The 20,957-nt window shown below is 35.1% G+C and overlaps 1 protein-coding gene and 1 pseudogene across 2 annotated transcripts; both read left to right on the plus strand.

The window, feature by feature from the left end:
* Positions 1 to 798: 798 nt before the first annotated feature.
* On the plus strand, positions 799 to 9,168 carry LOC120130067 (annotated as a pseudogene).
* A 9,091-nt stretch (positions 9,169 to 18,259) lies between these two features.
* Positions 18,260 to 20,646, plus strand: LOC120129895 (50S ribosomal protein L13-like). Of its 2 annotated transcripts, XM_039147290.1 has the most exons (6): positions 18,260 to 18,403; positions 18,442 to 18,487; positions 19,162 to 19,233; positions 19,531 to 19,697; positions 19,952 to 20,063; positions 20,249 to 20,646. In XM_039147290.1, exons 2-6 carry the CDS (start codon positions 18,443 to 18,445, stop codon positions 20,465 to 20,467), a joined length of 615 nt encoding a protein of 204 aa, XP_039003221.1. In that variant the 5' UTR covers positions 18,260 to 18,403; position 18,442; the 3' UTR covers positions 20,468 to 20,646. The 2 variants fall into 2 exon arrangements, with proteins under 2 accessions (XP_039003221.1, XP_039003220.1); XM_039147289.1 differs by having other exon boundaries at positions 18,277 to 18,487; positions 20,249 to 20,644.
* Positions 20,647 to 20,957: the final 311 nt, after the last annotated feature.

The raw sequence follows: 20,957 nt of genomic DNA on the forward strand, positions 1-20,957 counted from the left end.
TTTACTATATGGTGGCTAGTAAAAGGAAATATAACACTATTCGGGTTCTCTATGATAATTATGGTACTAGACTTGATTCTTTTGATGGCATGTCTAATGAGGTGGTTGATTTCTTTAGAAATTAGTTGGGTGTGGTTGATCTAGACGTGCAAGGTTGTGATGCTAGAAGACATTCTTCGTTATTCCTTGCCTATGGGTGTTGTTGATGCTTTATGCATGGATATTTCTGATGTTGAGATTAAAGAGGCCATTTAGGGGTAGGGGAATAACAAGTCTCCTAGACATGATGGTTATAACTCTATTTTTCAAAAGAGCTTAACCTAAAGTGGGTGATGATTTTAAGACTGCCATCAGGCTTTGTTTTGCCGATTCTTCTATTATCTCTACTTTTAATGCAACGACTGTAGTTCTTATGCCTAAGGTTCCTAACCCGAGTATGGTTAAGGATTTTAGGCCTATATCTTGTTGCTCTGTGATTTATAAGACTGTTACAAGAATTTTAGTGAGTCGATTGTCTATTGTATTTCCTGGTATGATCTCCATGAATCAGACTGCTTTTGTGAAAGGGCGGAGTATAGTAGACAACACTTTACTTGCTCAAGAGATTGTATGGGGTTATGCTAGGAATAATATTTCCCCGAGGCGTGCCTTAAAAATTGATTTGCAAAAAGCTTTTGATTCTCTTAATTGGGAGTTTGTGGGTGTCATTTTGCTTGCTTTGGGGTTGCCTGAGAAATTCATTGGATGGATTTGGTTTGCTTTACAAATCCCAGGTTTATGTGGTGTTTATTGGTAGTCTAGTTGGTTAGTTTAGGGGTGCTCGTGGTATAAGACAAGGGGATTCTCTCTCGCCTTATATTTTTGTTCTTGCTATGAACATTCTTTCTAGTCTGCTTAATGTGGCTATTGCAAAGGGGCTTTTTAAATTCCATCCTAACTATGAAGATTGGTCTCACGCATATATGTTTTGCTAATGATTTGCTCATTTTTTGCAAGGGTACTATTGATTCTATTATTAGGGTGCAATCCATTTTAGATATATTTTATTCATGTCGAGTTTGAGATTAAATGCTAGTAAATGTGAGATATTCATGGTTGGTGTCTCTGTTAATCAGTGCATTGCTATAAAGGAGTTTACTAGTTTTAAGTTGGGAAATCTCCCTATCAGATATCTGGGTGTTCCATTGGTGACTAGAAAACTTCTTGAAAAGGATTGCCAAAGTCTTATTGAAAAGATAAAGTTAAAGTTGAATTTATGGGCTAATCGTCATCTTAGTTTTGTTGGCAGATTGCAACTTGTTCGAGCTGTTTTATTCAGTATAACTAATTACTGGTGTAGCCAATTAATTTTGCCTCAATTGGTAATTAGGAAGATCGAACAATTATGCTCTCATTTTTTCTGGAAGGGTTCTAATTTGACTGCTAGGGGTGCTCGAGTCAACTAGAGACATGTCTGTTTATTAAGATCTGAATGAGGGCTGGGTGTAAAAGATATTGGCGACTGGAATAGAGATTGTATTGTGCAGTTAATTATAAGCATTTTGGCTAGTGAAGTTCCCTCTGGGTGGCTTGGATTCATTCATACGTAATCAGGAATGCAGATTTTTGGCAGATGGTTATTCATATTAATTCCAGTTGGAGTTTTAAGAGCATTTTGAAACTAAAGCCTGTTATTTCTCATCTATTTATTGTTCAGGTAGTGATCTTAAAACATGGCCGATTTGGGAGGATTTACGTGTTAAAGTTCCAAAGGTTCCATGGCATAGCCTGGTTTGGTTTCCAGGACGTATTCCCAAACACAATATCATTGTGTGGATGGTTATTTTAAATAGGCTTCCTACCCAAGTAAGACTTTTGAGAATGAGATTAAGCATTGAGAATGATAAGTGTGTGTTTTGTGGTGCTGAGGCTAAGACTAGGGATAACTTGGTCTTTGATTGTGGTTTTGTGAGGGAATTGTGGGGTGATATTCTTACTTTGTGTGGTGTAACTCGCAGGGTTAGTTGTTGGGATAGGGAGTTGGCATGGGCTGTTCACTGCTTTAAAGGGAAATATCTCTATGTGAGGGTGTTTAGCTTGCTTTAAAGGGAGTTGGCATTTGGAATGAGAGAACTATTAGATTTTTTTGGGGCAAAGCTAGATTGGTGGGTGATGTGTTGAAGGATATCAAGGAAGCTATCTAGATTCAGTTGAAAGGATGGGATATCAGCAAAGCTGATCCTAGGAACGATTTCCTTACTGTGGAGTGGGGTATTTCTTAAGGTTAGAAGGGTCCACTTGTAATGGTTGTTTCCTTTGTTGTTTGTAATGGATGGAGTTAAATTGTTGTTTATGTATCAGATTTCCTACTTTTCTTGGGTAATGAAATGGAATTATCTAAAAAAATATTTAAATTATAATGAAAGTTTACAATTATAATTGTAAATTAGAACAGATAATAAGAATATTTTTCTATAATCATTAACACGATAAATTAACTACTGAGGAGGTGTTTGGTTCACTTAAAAGATGATTACCAGAATGAATAATATTTTCCGGAATCACATAGCCACGTTTAGTTTAAGAGAATTCCCTCATGGGATAATGAAATATTCCCTACAATAGTAATTTTGGAGTATTTTCTCGGGAATATCATTTTCTTCCTTTTTTAAATATTAGTCAATTTCCTCCCTTAAGACAATAATACATATTTTATTGAAATTTTTAGATCTAGAGTTTGTGTATTATTAATTTCATCTATTTTATATTTATTAAAATATAGCTCTTTTTAAAGAATTTTAGAGATGTTAATTTTTTTTAAATTTTTTTTTAATTTTTTAAAATAATCTAACACTCATAAAATAGTATTTATTATGGAATGTTTTATTTTATTTACATAATATATATAGGTTCATGTGTTTTTCTTTCTTTCAAGACAATAGCATGGATACTTGTGCAAACTTTTGGGTTGGGCTAAAACATTTCTTAGATGGGTAAATTAGGCTGGTATCTGTTTAGAATAACAAAACCGAATGAAATTTACATTATTCCCCCCCCCCCAATTTTCAACAATGAAGTCATATAACTTAGGGATCTATAGTGGACCAAACATTGAATACAAATTTCAAAAGATGAACTTGAAGGAATCTTTGAACAAATCTAATTTGAATAAATTATAAGCCGCAAAAGGATCATATAATAGCAAAAAGTTACTACTATAAATACAAAAATATGATAAATAAATCATCAGAAAATATCGTGGGGTGCAAAATAAAGCTTTCCGTGTAAAAGCAGTGGATGCGGATGTAGTTGCAGTCGGTGATGGTGATTGACCATTCATGAACTTGGACCCATATTTCTTCTTCATTCAACACCTTTAATCAAATAATTAATGATTGGTTTAAATTGAGTCAGGCGGATTTATGTATATGTCAGGGTGGATAATTATCTATTCTGAAATCTTATTTTTTTACTTTACTTATTCATTTTATTAATAGTATCTATTATGTGATTTTAATTGTATCTTTTCTACATAAAATTTTATATTATTATTATATTTGTGTTTATTTTAAAAAATATTTTAAAATTCGTCATTGATTATAACGTAAAGATTCTCTTATTTCAAGTTTAGTTTAACGTGAGGATGTAATCTCTTTATTGTGTTGAAGGATTGAATGATTGTTTCGGCCATATTTTGTATATTGACAAGTTGTACAAGAAAACTTGGAATATATTTGAATAATTGAGAAAGGGACCTATGTGCAAAAAACAATATCAATCAATAATTCCAAAGGGCAGTGCATTTTCGGACAATGCTTCAACTTGAAACCAACTTGAGCTACATGCGGCTATAATACTACCGACCGACGTACGTAATCCTCAACAGCTACGACTTCAGCCAATGGTACACTTTTGTTGTTTCTTCTCATGACTGACGTAAGATTTTATATTATAAAATAATTTTAAAATTTTAGATATTTAGGGGTTTAAAGTAAATTATAAATAAAAAATAAAAAATATCTAAAATATATGATAATTTAAAATTTTCAAAGAATAATTATCTGACTCAGAGGCGAGGGTAGGCATGCGTAATGTACGCGATGGAACAGGGCCTCGGAATAACAAGGGCCTCAAAAAGTTCACAGGTATTACCGTAGATGATTAAATTATAAAAAATGAGCCCAAAAAGCTTTGTTCCAATGAATATATGAGAAATATCAATAATTAGTACTACGTTATAGCTGTAAAGCTTATCTCATTTTTTTGTCTAACTCACTTTACGAAAAAAAGACATCTTTTTAAGAATTTGCACATGACCTCTAATGTCTTATCCCAGAACCTCCAACGTCCTAATCCTGACCCTGATCTGACCATCCCCTCGATTTATCCCTGACAACCAGCTTTCCATCTTTATCTCTAATTAACAAGAGATATTTTTCTCTATCTAAGGTTTAATTTATGCGATAATTATAGTAGGTAATATGTTTCTTAATTAATTACCTTTTCGTCTCAAGTCAATAAATTTTAATAAATTATTTAAATTCCGGTTATCAATACTGAAAATATTAAATACCGATGCCTATGATCTCCGGTATTAATATTATTCTACAAGTTTTATGTGAATTTTGCATTTCTTCATCTATTAATTTTTAACGATTTAGATAACAATAAATTTATTAAATTAGATTAGATTATAAAATGATAAAAGTCTTTCATAAACATTTAATATTGTTATATTCTTAAAAATTTAATGCCTTAATTAAATTAAAACAATTAATACTAATTAATTTAAATGCTTGGTGTTAAAAATATTACTAACATGTGATGAATGTTGTTTTTAAAAAATATATATATATAAAGGTAAAGATTTTATGGACTTAAAAGAAAAGGAGTGAAGATCATGTATGCATTATTGAATTGCAGCAATAATTATAAAGCTAGTGTCGTAAGTAATGGGGACCATAACAGTCCTTGGAGAGGAGGTCACAACTGCTGCGAGGGAGCTTGAAAAGTATGTGGGGAGTCATCGGTGTTTGGGGTCATTTTAGCTGAGAAATCAGCAACGAAATTAGCTTCGCGTCGGATTAGGATGAAGTTCACCAACCTTGGAGGCTATTATATTGTTTGTTTTTAAATAATAATATTTATTATCACATATTTAACTATTTTATTTGTTATTGTACGTGTTTTGGAGTGTACTTTAATTAAATTATGATTCAACGTTCTATGTTTATTATGTGTAAATCATATTATATTGAGTAAAGTATGCAAATGATTCATGATTATAAGATACTGCTTTATCGAGTCCATCAACTATTAAAAGTTATAAAATGGTCTCCGACTATAGGGAGTTATTTTGTTGAGTCATCGACTATTAAAAGTAATAAAATGATCACTTGATTGTTCATTATGTTCCAAATTCATTCTTTTCAGTTAAAAAATTGACGACATTCTAAGTTGAACGTTAACTTCCTGTCTAGATATGATAAAATCTGATATAATAATCTCAAACGACTATCATATCTCAGTCAACAAGTTAACATCAAGCTCAAACGACTGATAAATTTTTAACGTAAAAGTTTGGAGCATAATGAATAGTCGAGTGATCATTTTGTAATTTTTAATAGTCAGGGGATTCAACAAAGCAACTCCCTATAGTTGAGGGACCATTTTATAACTTTTAATAGTCGACGAACTCAACAAAGCATTATCCTATAGTCGAGGGACCATTTGCATACTTTATCCTATTATATCATTATAAATTTAGTATTTATGTATATGACTTGAGTATTATATAAAATATTATTTTAAAAATATTCTTTTAAAGCAGCGGAGAACAACAGTCTTAGCTCATTTATTTATCTAACAATTTTTCTTAAAAATAGATAAATTTATCTAAGTAAAAATACCGAGAACGTGTTTTTGATTTATTAAGTTGACCTTTGAACCGAAAGAAAAAGGAGACTTTGACTTAGCCGTATTGCAGTAAAAAGGTGGATGAACTGACCATATTCCAGTTAGGGAGCAAAGGATAAAACCAACCGCCATGACGCTCGCAATTTATACCAGTTTTTCAAACACACGAGTAGAAAAGCGAGAGAAGACTAAACTGGTCAAATTCCAGCTGGTTGTTCCACGTGTCCACCGATAATTAGTCCGTGTAATTTCCGCATTTCAAGGGCGTGACAGATAGAAGACTGTTCTGAAGGGTCCCCATCCTGTGTAGATTCCGCGCAATCGCTTTCCAATACAGCACACAAAGAGAAAAAGTAAACGATTTTACGGTTTTCGCCGCAATAAAAAAAAACGCATACCATCGTTCCCAGTTTTCATTAGCTTTGTTTGCTTCCAAAGATTCTTGGAAAGTTTTGGAGTGTCTGTTTGCAGCTGTTTTTCTTGGAGGTTTATGTCAATTTGGTGGGTTTTTCTTATGTTTCTTTCTGGGAATTTCTGTGTTATTTTCTCGTCAATTGTTTTAAGGTTTTTCCCCTTGAAATGAGTTCTTTGATTATTGGTGGTCAATGAAAAACTCCATTAATTGTTTATGACGATGCTTAAAGATTTGATTTGATTGGATCTCTAAGGTTGTTTGGAAAACACTTCCATTAGATCATCTTTGCTTAGATCCCTGTAGCTTTTTTTACTTTTTCCGCTAGAGTTCTGTTCTAATATTTCTGGTCATATTCTGTTTTCTTTCTTGGTTGAATTGTTTGTTTGCTTTCTTTCCAATGAATATAATTCCATTATAATTTTTCTCTCAATTCTTGACTGAGTAGTAATCTTTGGTTACAGGTCAAGACTAGTCAATCTTGAGATCTTTCAATTGATACACAAACAAATGGCCATAAAGAAACACGGGTTCATCCCAAGCTCTGCACCAGAAGAACTGAAGGCAGTTTTGAAAGCAGTGGCATCCGAATGGGGAGACGTGATAAAAGATATGGAAGAATTTCATGTGGTTCCATTGAAGGGAGCGATGACTAACGAGGTTTATCAGATAAACTGGCCGACAACACACGGCGATCTTCATCAGAAAGTGTTGGTCCGGGTTTATGGTGAAGGCGTGGAAGTGTTTTTCGACAGGTATGATGAGAGATTAGGACCTTTGAGTGCATGTCCAAGAATGGTCAAGGACCTAAGCTTCTTGGTCGGTTTCCAGATGGAAGGATTGAGGAGTTCATTCATGCCAGGGTATGTCATAACTTCTCTTAACAAAGTCATTTTCTTTTATCATTTTGAGGTTTAATTTTTGCAATTTTTGATCTGTTTCTTTTTTCGGTCTTTACCAGACACTCTCCGCCGCAGACCTCCGTGACCCTGAAATATCTCCCCTTGTAGCAGCTAAATTGAGAGAGTTCCACAATCTTGACATGCCTGGTCCCAAGGATGTACTACTTTGGAAGCGATTGAGGTACTAATATGTATATTTAATATCAATGCTTTTATACTCTTGAGTTGAAAGATCTAAACCCTTTTTGTTCTTTACCAGGACCTGGCTTGGTCAAGCAAAGAAATTGTGTTCCCCGGAAGCTGCAAAAGAAGTCGGCTTGGATGCTCTTGGAGATGAAATCAACATCCTGGAGAAAGAGTTATCGCAGGGCTATCAGGAAATCCGGTTTTGTCACAATGATTTGCAATATGGTAACATAATGATGGATGAAGAAACAAGAGCGATCACCCTAATCGTGAGTATCTGATTAGGTTCTTATCTTTTGTGAATGCAACTTCTATACAGCACTTTCAGTTCTAGAGGTTACCATATCATTCTTTCGGTATCGACTTTCTTGCTGTTTGGCCTGTTGTCAAAAGGGAGAATGCTAAAACTTGCATATGAATTGAGTTTATAACCCACCACCTTTATGTCTGTACATTCTTTGGCAATATTTCTGCTTCGATTGATTGACATCTCTGAACTGGTCATTGTGTATACTGGTCAGCCAAGTTGAAATTAGTCAATTGAGCAGTTCTTCTTTCTTAACTTCATGTTTCAAAAACATCAAGTTAGTATCTATCTTAAAATCATGGTTTATTTTCTAGATTTTTGTAAACTGAAATTGCAGATGAGGTCTGCATGGGGTGATGCTTCAACTCCACTTAGTATATGAAGCAAAAAGAAAAGCAAAAGATGAGAAGCCAAGGGGGTGTGCTTTTATAGTACTGATTTTCTGATTCTCTCCTCTAATCTTTTCCCTTTTTTTGCTTCGCTCGAGACACGTTCTTTGCTGTTGATATATTTCACATAATTTTAGCTTATCTTGTTTCACTTCCATATTGTTATTTAAAAATGACATTTGCAGGATAGTTAAATGATTTTTCGCACTGACTATGCATGATCTAAGGAGTTATTTATTCCTTTCTTGTAGGACTATGAGTATGCAAGTTACAATCCTGTTGCCTATGATCTTGCAAATCACTTCTGTGAAATGGCAGCAAATTATCATTCTGACACACCCCATATTTTGGACTACACCTTATACCCTGGTCAGTAACTGTTTCAATGTAGAACCAACTCACGTTCATTGACTTTGAAACATCCGCCATTTTAGGGTCTAACCTTACCTCTTCCTTCTGCATTTTGTACAACAGATACAGAGGAGCGCCGAAGATTCATCCGTGCATATATAGCATCTCCAGGTTAATTATGTCAATCTCTGTGTATGGAAAAGAGCATTGGGTACAATTACATATTGTAACTGGTTTTAACATACTTGAATGCAGGGAATGAACCCAGTGATGCTGAAGTGGAGCAACTGCTTGGTGATGCGGAGAAATACACTCTTGCTAATCATCTGTTCTGGGGCTTATGGGGAATTATCTCGGTAAGTTTTCCAGCACCATCTTTTAGATTATCTTATTCCAGGTTTGAGAGTTTTTTGGTGGACTAATTTCGGCGGTGTTGTGTGCGCAGGGTCATGTGAACAAAATAGAGTTTGACTACCAGGAGTATGCAAGACAGAGGTTTAAGCAATACTGGTTCAAGAAAGCCCTTGCTCTTGAGTCCCTGAGTTGTTGAGGCCAGCCAAGGCATTGCACCTATCAACAAGCTGGGTTTATTCTGTGTATAGTTTATAAATCTAAAGGTTTATTCTATGTACATATAACAAACTATACATAGAATAAATGGTGGTGAAAAGCTTTTGTAAATAACTGTTGTTATTTGTTAACATGGGATGGGGGCTTGTTTGGTAATTTTTGAATCTTCTCAGTTTTGGGTTTTCATTTGTTTCGTCGCTTCTGCTAGATGATTTGGTTATGAAGGCACGTGAATTCAAATCACTTGATTTATGAATTGACAGGCACCATGTAACAGTATTATCAGAGACAAGTAAAGATGGGTGCAAAAATTTGCCGAAGAAGAATGCCATGTTCATCGGATTTTTATAATATTTTTATCCATATTTGTATTTTAACACACACACATATGTACAAATATAATTAACAATTGAATATTGTAGCGGAGTTATAAATGAATTAAGTCTGAACAAGTAAACACATGTTCATGTGTTTGTTAATTTATTTAAATATATATTTGTTTGTCTAATGCTCATGAACATATTTATTTAGTATTTAAGAACATGTTATATGATAATATTCATAAACATATAATTTAACATTATGTAAATAATTAAGAAATTTATTTATAAATAACAAACAAATAATAATTAATTTTTTTTTAATATGATATTCAAATATAAATATTGATTCACACGTCTTTTTTCGTTTAAGGTTCGATATTCTGGAGTCCTAGACTATCTGCTATTTGATGGACTAATCATTTATATTGCAATGTGTGAAGGCCTACGTTATGAGAGGTCTTCAAGACCGACTCAAAACTTCATGGTTCTTGTGTATCTAATTTAGTGAAATTACATCCAGTAAAACGAGAGAATTATAAATCTTTAAAATAATAGATAAAAATATCACAAATAAAGCCATTGTCACACCGTTTTTCGGTGTGGTTCATGTCGGAACCGTCTTTCGGGTGGGTCCGGAATTGGACTTCGACTTAGGAAAATGGATTAGGAGTCGCCACCGATCATTTATTTAAAAATAAATAGGTTGACATGATACCTTATTTGGTATGCGTTTTACCCTAAATGTGTCGGGTTCGGGAGTCGATTACAGTTAAGGAAGGATTAGTACCCTTGTACTGCCCTTTCGGTACCAATTAATTTGTCGGTTGTCTTAATTGCGAAAAATTAAATTTAAATTTAAAAATTTAACTCGAATTGCTTACCTTTGATTAATTGGATTCCCTTAAAAAAATAAGATGAATATTAAATGATGAAATATATAAATATAAAAAGGGAATAAAATAAATAAATAAATGAAGATAAACAAAATTAAGATCATAACAAAAAAAAACCTAGGGTCCCTAGGCCCTCATGTCGCCGCCTCTCTAGCAGCAAAACTGGTCTTCCACTTGGCTCCAGTGGAATCCATGGTGTAAATGAAGGGTTTGTCTTCATCTCCTAATCCAGCAATTACAGGTTGACAGAAGTATGGACCAAATCTTTTCTCGTAAAGAATAACAGAAACAAGGTGAGCAAAAGTCTCAGATTTCATGTCCCTTTCTTCTCTTTGCTGGTACTGCTTGTGCCGAAATACAAGCCTTTGATACAAGGTTTGAGCAACAGTGGCGAGGCCGGAGAGACCGAGAAAGAAGCGATCGTAGCGAAAGAATCCGATACTATCAAAGATCTCAACCAAAGACACGTTACCGATCGTTGCCATTGAAGAAACCGTAAACATCGGCCACATTGAGAATGAATTGCGGAGAGGAAAAGAAAACTCCCACTCAATACTAGATTGACCAATGACCCCATCAATGATAATATGAGCAACATGAACACCAAGAGACTGGAACTCTCTCGACAGACATTGAGATAAAGCTCTGAGGGCGAACTTTACACAACATAGTTAAGAGAAACCAACGATGCCATGGAGTGAAGTTGACCGACCAGTGAAAAGAATCCTTCCCCTTCGACTTTCCACCATCTCAGGAAGTACCTGTTGAGCGCAAATGAAAGCACCGAGGGAGGAAACAACGAGAGATTTCTGGAATGAATCGATTTTAACGTCGGTGAAGCTAGTGGTCACGACAATGATCTGGTTTAGGCACCACTGTCTCGAGTTATAGCACTGGATTTCGAAACAGGCTCCACAAGTTAAATCGTCGTTGAAGAGAGCAATACTTAATGTTGTCGTTGCTAGACCATAACCTTGTTGTATAAGATCACCATAACCACAAGCATCATACAGTGTTTCTGTCCCATTCATATAACCATAGAAAGTTGCATGGGTTGTTCTCCAATATTCATCATTTGACTGCGAACCAACAATCCCAAAGATCAAGAACAAGCTCAAGAACTTAACTATGAAGATGAACCCTAAAGTATAATTTGTAGTCATTTTATGTTCCTCGCCAGCTTTGTATGAGTGATTTGCAGGTGTTTGGATGGAGAAATCGAGGCTGTTATGCTGCAAAGGACTCTCAATTTGTTCTTTGAAACAACATGCCGAGACTCGACCTGTACAGTTTCCTCGACATTTTTAGATGTGTTGACGATGCAATTTGTAATTGTTTCAAAAGCAAAACATGTTGTGCGGTTGGTGAAGTCCCCGCATTTCCTGTTGGTGTCCCCGTGTCAGACAGTATATGGCTGAAGAGAAGATGGTGCATCATGTGATGTTGAATCTGCGGTAGCAGGAGGTTTTACATTAGAAGCTTCAGCAGGGGTGATCTCAAGAGGTCATCAGATCCATTATCCATTCCAACGTTCCAGAGGTCTCACGACTTGTATGGAAACTAGGCAAGAACCTGAACCGTGGGATTGCAAAAGTTAAAGCTAAGAAAATGATACGAGGAGAAATACAAGACTGGTGTTACGTAAGTTGAAGGTGTTTTTTGATAAAAGGGTTGGAAAATGAAATCCACCTGATTGCGAGGCGAAAACCTAATGAAGACGAGGGATAAAGTTGAGGAATTAAGGCTTCTCTTGGTGAGGTAATGGAGATGACAAGGTATCTTTGCTGGGAATTTTGTTACTTCCATTAAATGCTTCAGCAGGGTGATCTCAAGAGGTCATCAGATCCATTATCCATTCCAACGTTCCAGAGGTCTCACGACTTGTATGGAAACTAGGCAAGAACCTGAACCGTGGGATTGCAAAAGTTAAAGCTAAGAAAATGATACGAGGAGAAATACAAGACTGGTGTTACGTAAGTTGAAGGTGTTTTTTGATAAAAGGGTTGGAAAATGAAATCCACCTGATTGCGAGGCGAAAACCTAATGAAGACGAGGGATAAAGTTGAGGAATTAAGGCTTCTCTTGGTGAGGGTAAATGGAGATGACAAGGTATCTTTGCTGGGAATTTTGTTACTTCCATTAAAATGGTTTTTGAGAGCTTTTAGTATGGAAGAGGGAACTTTGGAGAGGAACGATGGCAATGGTTGCAGTTGTTGCAGCAATGTAATGGAGGAACCAAGGAGAATATGGAAGAACCGACCCCAGTGTTCCCCCTTTGTTTTTTATCTTCCAAAAAGAAGACCCCCCTTTTGTGTCCCTTTCTTTGTACAGATCCCCCCATTCACGTGCCCCCAACATTATTTAAAGTCCAGGCCAGATTCCCACTTTCCCTTTTTTTGAGAGAAAAGGAAGCAAACATACGTTCAAGGTGGTGATAGTGGTTTAGTGGGTATGTAATGTGGTTGAGATAACGGTGGGGTAGTGGAGTTGGTGGTTGGTTTTAAAAATAAATAATAATAATTATTTTTATAATAATAATAAATAAATATTTTTTTGTAGACCCAGATAAAAACGGGTGTCTACAGCTGCCCCTCTTTATACATTTTTGTGTTAATAAGAATAGGGAAAAGACGAAAAAGACAACCAGTTTTTGTCCGATCATTTTTTTGTTTTGAGACTTGATAGTGTTTGATTTGGAGGACGACACTGCTCATACGTGATGAAGAGTTCGGGTCGTCTAAGGAAGATAACACGATATCTACGTGATAAGAACAACCGGTTATCTTAAAAAATGATGACACGACTCATATGTGATGAGGATATCTGGTCGAGGGATGACATGGTTCCTACGTGATGAGGACGACAAGCCATCTTTAGGGATAATGGTTTCAAGAGAAATCGACTCACAGATGATGCTTCGAAAGAAGATGTCTCAAAAGAGACAAAATTCATTTCAAGGGAAGTGGTTTCAAAGATATTTGTTGTTTCATGAGAAACACTCTAAAAAATAATAGGATTTGTTTCAAGAGAAACATCTCAAAGTTTGGTTGTTGTTTCATGAGAACGATCTCGAGGGAGACAAAATTTGTTTCAAGAGAAACGATCTCAAGTGAGACAAAATATATTTCAAGGGAAACTGTCTCAAGAGAGACAAAATTTGTTTCAAGGGAACTGTCTCAAGAGAGTCAAAATTCGTTCCAAGGGAAACTATCTCAAGAGAGACAAAATTCATTTCAAGGGAAACATTTTCAAAGTTTATGTTTCAAAAGAAACTGTCTCAAGGGAGACAAAATTTTGTTTCAAGGGAAACTGTCTCAAGGGAGACAAAACTTTCTTTAAAAAATAATTTTGCGTGAAATGAAATGTCTTCTTTCGAGTAAAAACTGTGTCAAGTGAGACAAAGTTTGTTTTAAATGAGTATGTTTTAAGAAAAACAATCTCAAATGAGATAAATCCTCTGTATTAAATGAGATTGTATCAAGCGAGACAAAATATGTTTCAAGAAAAGTTATCTTTAGCGAGACGACACTTTGTTTCGAGAGAAACAATCTCAGAGGCGATCGAAGTATGCTCGTTCTTGCTTGTTAAAGAAATCATTTCAGAAGCTCTAATCATTGACTTAAAGAAGTCAAATCTGTGGATGACATGTTTGATGTGACACTAAATCACTTCATCGGGCACGATATCCTTCTTTGTGAAGTTAAAATTTGGATGGCTCATTCGCTGTGAAATTGAGCTTTTAATTGGATATCCTTCGTCATGAAATTGAAATCCAATCTCTAGTAAATGGCATCGTTTCGAGTCCAAAATCCTTCGTTGTGAAGTTGAAATTGACTCTGAATGAAACTGGAAAGTTGTTGGTTGAGTCCAATATCTTTCGCTCTGAAATTGAAATTGACTCTGAATAAAACTGAAATGTTGTTTGTTGAGTCCAATATCCTTCGTTGTGAAGTTGAAATTGACTCTAAAAGCTGAAGAAGATTATGTATGCAAAAATGATGAATGTGATTCTCTTAAATATGTCTAAGATGCATGCAATATGAATTAACTCTTGTTTTATCTCCTGGGTGGAGTCTCGTGCTTTGTCTTCTTGTTCCTGCATATGAATGAAAGACCTTCAGAAGATCTGATAATTCGTACCAGGATATTGAATTCCCAAATATGCCTCGATATTCGATGTTGAATCTCAAAAGATGCCCCAACATTTGATGATTCAAAAATGCCCTCATCGTTCCTCATCTATTGCTTCATCACTGATTCTAAGCATAAGTTTTATGTCTGAGAGTCACATGTCAAATACCAAGATCCACTCTAGAGAGATTGTCTTGTTTGAAAAGTAATTTTCTTCTTCTTTTATTTTCGAGATATGAAAATATCAATTAGAAGAGTTTTGAAAAATGTTTGATAAAAAAGTTTTGAAAATATTGCCCCTTTCTCGATTTCATATTTGAGACGAATCATAAAACTAGAGTTCATCAGATATTAAAGAATTAATTACACTGTTAATCCTTCAATAAATTATAGCTATTTGACAAGTGTCAAGACCAAAGCTATATTTGGGAAATGGTTAAGTAAGGAAAGGATAAAAAAGTCTCAGGTTATTGTGTTTGGTCAATGGTTTGGCCTTCTTATTTATTTGATGTTCAATGGTTTGATGGGGTAGCTTGTATGCTCCTCTACTGGAAGTGTTTTCCGACTCCCAGTTTTCATGGTCACGCTCGGATTGTGTGGTGCCTTATCAAGGAATTTGTGCGATCGTCTTAGCTGCACATTTTTTATATTCGAGCTGCCTTTTCAGGTTTTCAACTCGAATCCTCTTTTGGTTTCAAGGCGTAATCAGAATTTACGTCTTGAACCCCCCTTTGTTATTTTTCTCTATCATGTATTAAAGATTTTAGAAAGCTTTTTGCAAATAAAGATTAATCTTGATGGGCGGGATGAAATCTGAAGATAGTCTCTTATGTTCAGAAATCCATATATAATTAGAAGGGACTTTTAAGGTACGTAATGTAGGAAATGGTTCATGGTTATGAAAGAAAATGATAAATAGGCCCAAACAAGGGTTTTAGGGTATTAAACCAAGGATCAATTTATTCTGAAGCCTTCAATCTTGTCTTGATCAATTTGAATCTGCTCGTATGTGTTCCTCTTGATTTTCTCTGGATGCTCCATGATCTTCGAGTGAAGTGATTCTGGAATGATTGTGCTTGATCGATCTCATACTTTGAATCTCTACGCGTCATTTGAATGGAGAGAATCTTTGCATATGTGTCTCATTTTCTTTTTACTTCACTTTTTTCTTTGTTTTTTTTTCTCTTTTTGTTCTTATTGGATCTTCACACTTGGCATTTGGTTCACCTTTTGGTATCTCCTTGGATTGATGTCTTCACTCATATGAGCAGATTTCTTCCACCTTGCCCCCTCGTGTGGAGGGTGATCCTTGGTTAGGGTTGAATCAGAAGAAAAATATTATAGGCTCAATAGGGGACAACAAGGGACATATATACATATATGGATAAATGAAACAAAGTCGTTCATCATATCATACACAAAAGTCCTCATAGAAGAGGTATCCCCAGGGTATATATTTTCAAGATTAATTTTATTCACATGAAAACAGTGTAATTAATGCATGATAGAATTGTTTCGAATGAATTCTTCTTTCTGCTTCTTGTTCCCAACATGTCTCAATGTTCAGGCTCCTTGCGAGATGCCCCAAGTTGTGTGTTAGAAGAATGCTTAAATGAACAACTCAATGCCTTAGATTTTATTGGAAAAATGTCAATTTTGAGTTTAAAAATACAATTGTGTGACTTTATTGACACAAAGAAAGGCATGAGTATGACTCTTTGTGTATATAAAAGATAAAGACAATTTTTAAAAGTTTCAAAGGGAGGTAATGTCCAAATTTGGCATTTTGAGTAAAGAATCAAGGTATTTTATTTTGGGGTTTTTGACATGATACAAGAGGTATGATCTTGTCATATGTCAAAAATCTATAATTCTTGAAGAATTAAAAGAATATTTAATTCATTTAATATTCGAAGAACTAAAGATTAAAACTCATTCAAATATTCCTCTTAAGAAGGTAGCATAAATTCAGTCGTTTTAAAGATTAATCAATCATGAAAGATTAAAAACGCGTTCAAACAAAACAATACTCTTAGTGCAAATGGTAGGTGCAATGCCCCCTTTTTCGATTGTCCATGCCCCTGAAACCATCAGGTTATGGATAGTGCTCTTCAGTGTCTTACAGTTCTCATAGGAATGTCTGGAGCTTCCTATGTGGCAACTGCGCACAACTTCAACGTCGTAGCCCTTAGGATATGGATACTCTTTTCTCAGATCATACTGGTATGCTTAATCCTACAACCAGCTGATCAGGCTCTCACTGTACAAATTTCAGCTTTTCTTTAATTGCTAAAATCTTACTTTCATGTGGTGTCATGTGGTTAAGACCACTTCATTGAATCCTCCATGAAAAAAATTCATGTTTATGAAAATGAAATGTAGATGCAAAATGTAAAAAATGCATGAAATGTTCGAGGCATTGATCCGAAAACATATATGTTATTATAAAAAATCTTTATTGGGACAAAAGTGTTTTATCTTTTAAGAGACAAAAATATCAAAGGTATATTCTGACTAAATCCTCTAGACCTCGAACGACTTCTAACAGGTTGACTAGTCCTCTGCCTTTGTCTATCACTGATTGAATACCCTGTCGAACCGCTCCGGCCTCTCTGGCTGAACCGTGCAAGTGTTGAGTTGCTTTTTGTACTTGTTCCCAAAAGTATCGAATGACTACATCTATGGCTTTCATCATTTGCTGAACTTGTTCTCTGACAGAGACACAATTTAAGCCCTCCATTAAAGTTTATCTGCTTGTTTTTTGAATTCGTCAACAATAGCCTCCATTTTAAGCTGTCGTTTTTTCATCCTACTCTTGTTGTCCTTGAAAGGACTCTCCAAGTCAGTAGCATTTTTCTCGTCTTGCCCCTGCAAATTTTACTAACTCAAAATGTCGACTTTTGATCTGAATCCTTTATAATGCATCAGAGTGGCATATACTTCGATTGCGGGTACCACGACTTCTTGGTTGAATTGTCTAGCAAATTGTCTCCCTGACCATAGTCAGACCTCTGTGTTTTTTTCACCTATTGTATTACAACCCCTTTATCAATTAATGCAAATTATTTTGGTTTAATAAACACGTTTTAGTAGATAAACACCTTTTTGAATGATGTAAATGATAAAACCACTTTGTTTTTTATCTTCCAAAAAGAAGACCCCCTTTTGTATCCTTTCTTTGTACAGGTCCCCCATTCACGCGGCCCCCCAACTTTATTTAAAGTCCAGGCCAGATTTTCACTTTCCCTTTTTTTGCGAGAAAAGGAAGCAAACATACGTGCGAGGTGGTGATAGTGGTTTAGTGGGTATGTAATGTGGTTGAGATAATGGTGGGGTAGTGGAGTTGGTGGTTGGTTTAAATAATAATAATAATAATAATAATAATATAATAATAATAAATAAATATTTTTGTGTAGACCCGGATAAAAAGGGGTGTCTACAGTTCACTTTTGGTTATACATGCATTTTTAGAAATAAATTGCACATAAATTTATTGTCTCGATAATTCAAATGTGGGAGAAGCCTGAATTTTTGTATTTTTCATTCAAATTTCTAATTTCTAATCCTAAAATAATAAATAAAAATAGAGTTATTATTTTTATTTCGAAAAGTCCCGTGATCTTTGAATACGGTTTAAACTATTGATTTATGTAATTAAAAATAACCAATTAGATTTACGAAGAAACCTATATTAAAAGTAAATAAACATAAACATATTTTCGATCTCGCCTTATAGTCTTTTTTTATTTAATCATAAATAATTAAAGTTTGTCATACATGTTTATTTTATTCAATGAATTTTGTCACATAGAGAAATTAGAATTGGGCAAAATATATCTTATAGTCCAAGTCAAACCCGTTAGCCCAATATGTAACAACTCCGCATCACCTCCTCTTTGTCATCCCAAACGCAAACATCCCGTCGTCTTTGTCATCTCGAACACAAACCCTAGATCAGGGTTTAAAGATTTCCTTTTCATCTAAAATTCCCTCTCTTGATTCTTCTTCGATTACACATTTGATTTTACCAAACAAGATCTTCTCTTTTGGTTGACAGGAAAGAAAAGTGAAAACTACACAGAAATGGCAGCCCAAGCAGCAGCTACCACTTTCAGTGGGAACTTAAAGGCTAGTTTTTTCTTCCATCTTTTCAAATTTACCCATTTCATATATTGGTTAATCCTTTCCTTTTCAATCTAATAACCCATCAACATGTAAAGGATAAATTAGTTTTCGATTGCAGTGCACACTAACTGTTTGTAGAATTTACTTAGTTATCATTTACTTTGGAAACATGATGTGCTTAGCTATTTCGAGTTATGGTTTGCAAAAGTTCCGACTTTATTGTGATTGTTTATATGTAAGTGGTGTATGGACGTGATGGATGGAAGAGAGGACCTTCACTGTCATGTTTTCAACTTAAATAGAGTGTGCTTAGTTGCGTAAATATGCTTCGAAGAGAAAACATGAAAAAATGTTTCAGGATTTAATGATATTTTGCACTGGTCCCATTAACTTCTCAACTATGCAAAAAGTTCTAGATGAATGAGTGGTTTTGTAATTTTGGGGACTTTTTATTTCAGGTTCTCGAGCTTTTTACCTCCTATCATGGAGTGAGGTTTACTCTAATCCAGTAGTCGTTAACTTTTATATGATAAACATATAAAAATGTCCTTACAAATTTCTGTATTCCTACATTCTAGATGAAGATTTCTGATTGAAGTCAATGCAAATTGATATACTGCACCATATCTGTTGTTACCTACACCTTTTATTTATAAATTTTGTTTTAACTTGTGCAGAAAGCACTTTCTGGTCTGAGGCGTATTAATCTAGAAGGTTTGAGATGGAGGGTTTTTGATGCTAAAGGCCAGGTATCTTAATCCGTTTCCAGATTATTTTAGAGATAATTAATCTAGAAGTCTTTCTTGTATCGCAAAGAGAGCACCTAGTTTGTGAAACTTGTTTTCTGGTAACCAGAGATGCGAGGCTTGGAAGCCCTCCATCCCTGAACCTCTCTTGTGAGAAGCTATAATGATAAAACAAACTCCGGGTTTTCAATACAATTCTCATTTACATATTTTATAGTAAAGTTGAACCCCTTATTTTAACAGTTTTTTTCTGCTTGAGGTTGAAAGTAACTAGAATAACTTGCGTATAAATTTTTACAGGTTCTTGGAAGATTAGCTTCCCAAATTTCTACTGTAATTCAGGGAAAGGACAAGCCTACTTACGCCCCAAATCATGATGATGGGGATATGTGCATTGTGATCAATGCGAAGGATGTATGTGTTACAGGGAGAAAACTTACAGACAAGGTTTATTACTGGCATACAGGGCAAGTAATACTGTTCTCAGCTGTTTTTTTTAATGATTTGAAGTTTGATTGCATAGTGCAATTACATGAAAATTACTGACCTTTTTGAGTTTAAGATTGTTATTATGAACTACAGTTATCAAAACACGCATACGCTTTGAGCTTCCATCTTTCTAGTTCTTTAGCAGTCCCTATATATTTGGTTTTTTAGATTGGATGCTTCAGTTGGTGATGTTCTAATATACTTCTATTTATGAATCATACTTCTCCTCCAGCTATATCGGCCACCTTAAAGAAAGAACTTTAAAGGACCAGATGGCAAAGGATCCTACAGAAGTCATACGCAAAGCTGTGCTACGCATGCTTCCTAGAAACAAACTGCGGGATGTAAGTATTTTGAACCTGATTAGACTATGACCTGTGTTTACCTGCAAAAACAAGCTGTGCTATGCATGCTTCCTAGAAACAGACTTCTGCTTTGTGATGTTCAGATTCTCATGTTAATTCAGTTAGTTCATTAAAAAAAATGGTTTGCCATGGTTTGGATTTCTGATTGCTTCTGATGAATGCAGGATAGAGATCGAAAATTGAGGATTTTTGCTGATAGTGAGCACCCCTTTGGTGATAGGCCCGTTGAACCGTATGTGATGCCTCCCCGAAAAGTACGAGAAATGAGGCCTCGTGCAAGAAGAGCCTTGATTCGAGCTCAAAAGAAAGCTGAGGAGCAAGAGCAAGGTGGCAGCCAAAGAAAAGGCAGGAAGAAGGAAGCCAAAACAGAAGTTGCAGCATGAAGGGTTATTGATCTCATCCCCTCGCCAGATATCCAGTGTTTTCCATGTTCAAAGGAAGAACAGGAACTGCAGATTTCATTACAATAATTGTCTTTGCTTACATGTTTGCAAAATTTCTTTCTCGCCCAAACATAGCTATTATAGTTTTGCTTTCTGAGGTTCTAATATTTAGGCGCAGCAAAATCCCCGTAGTACGAACTCCTTTTAATGTGTGTTAAGCTATTTCTTTGCTGTTAGTACCACTAGCTTAGCGTATGTTTTACATACTATTTGATTTGATATCCACTGCATTGGCATGTGTGATTTTGGAACTTCCTTGGCATCATTTTGCCTGCTTTATTTTGGTTAAAAACATCCGCGTGCTGTTTGAGCAATCGGGTGACAAAAATGAATGTGTCCTAATAGTTGGATTAGTTTACCCATGCTTTTTTCTTTTTCATTTCAAATTTATTACCTTGTAATGAACGTGTCCTAATAGTTGGGTGACTAA

Source organism: Hibiscus syriacus, unplaced genomic scaffold (genome assembly GCF_006381635.1).
Source record: "Hibiscus syriacus cultivar Baekdansim isolate YM2019G1 unplaced genomic scaffold, ASM638163v2 tig00110505_pilon, whole genome shotgun sequence".
NCBI classification, from domain to species: domain Eukaryota; kingdom Viridiplantae; phylum Streptophyta; class Magnoliopsida; order Malvales; family Malvaceae; genus Hibiscus; species Hibiscus syriacus.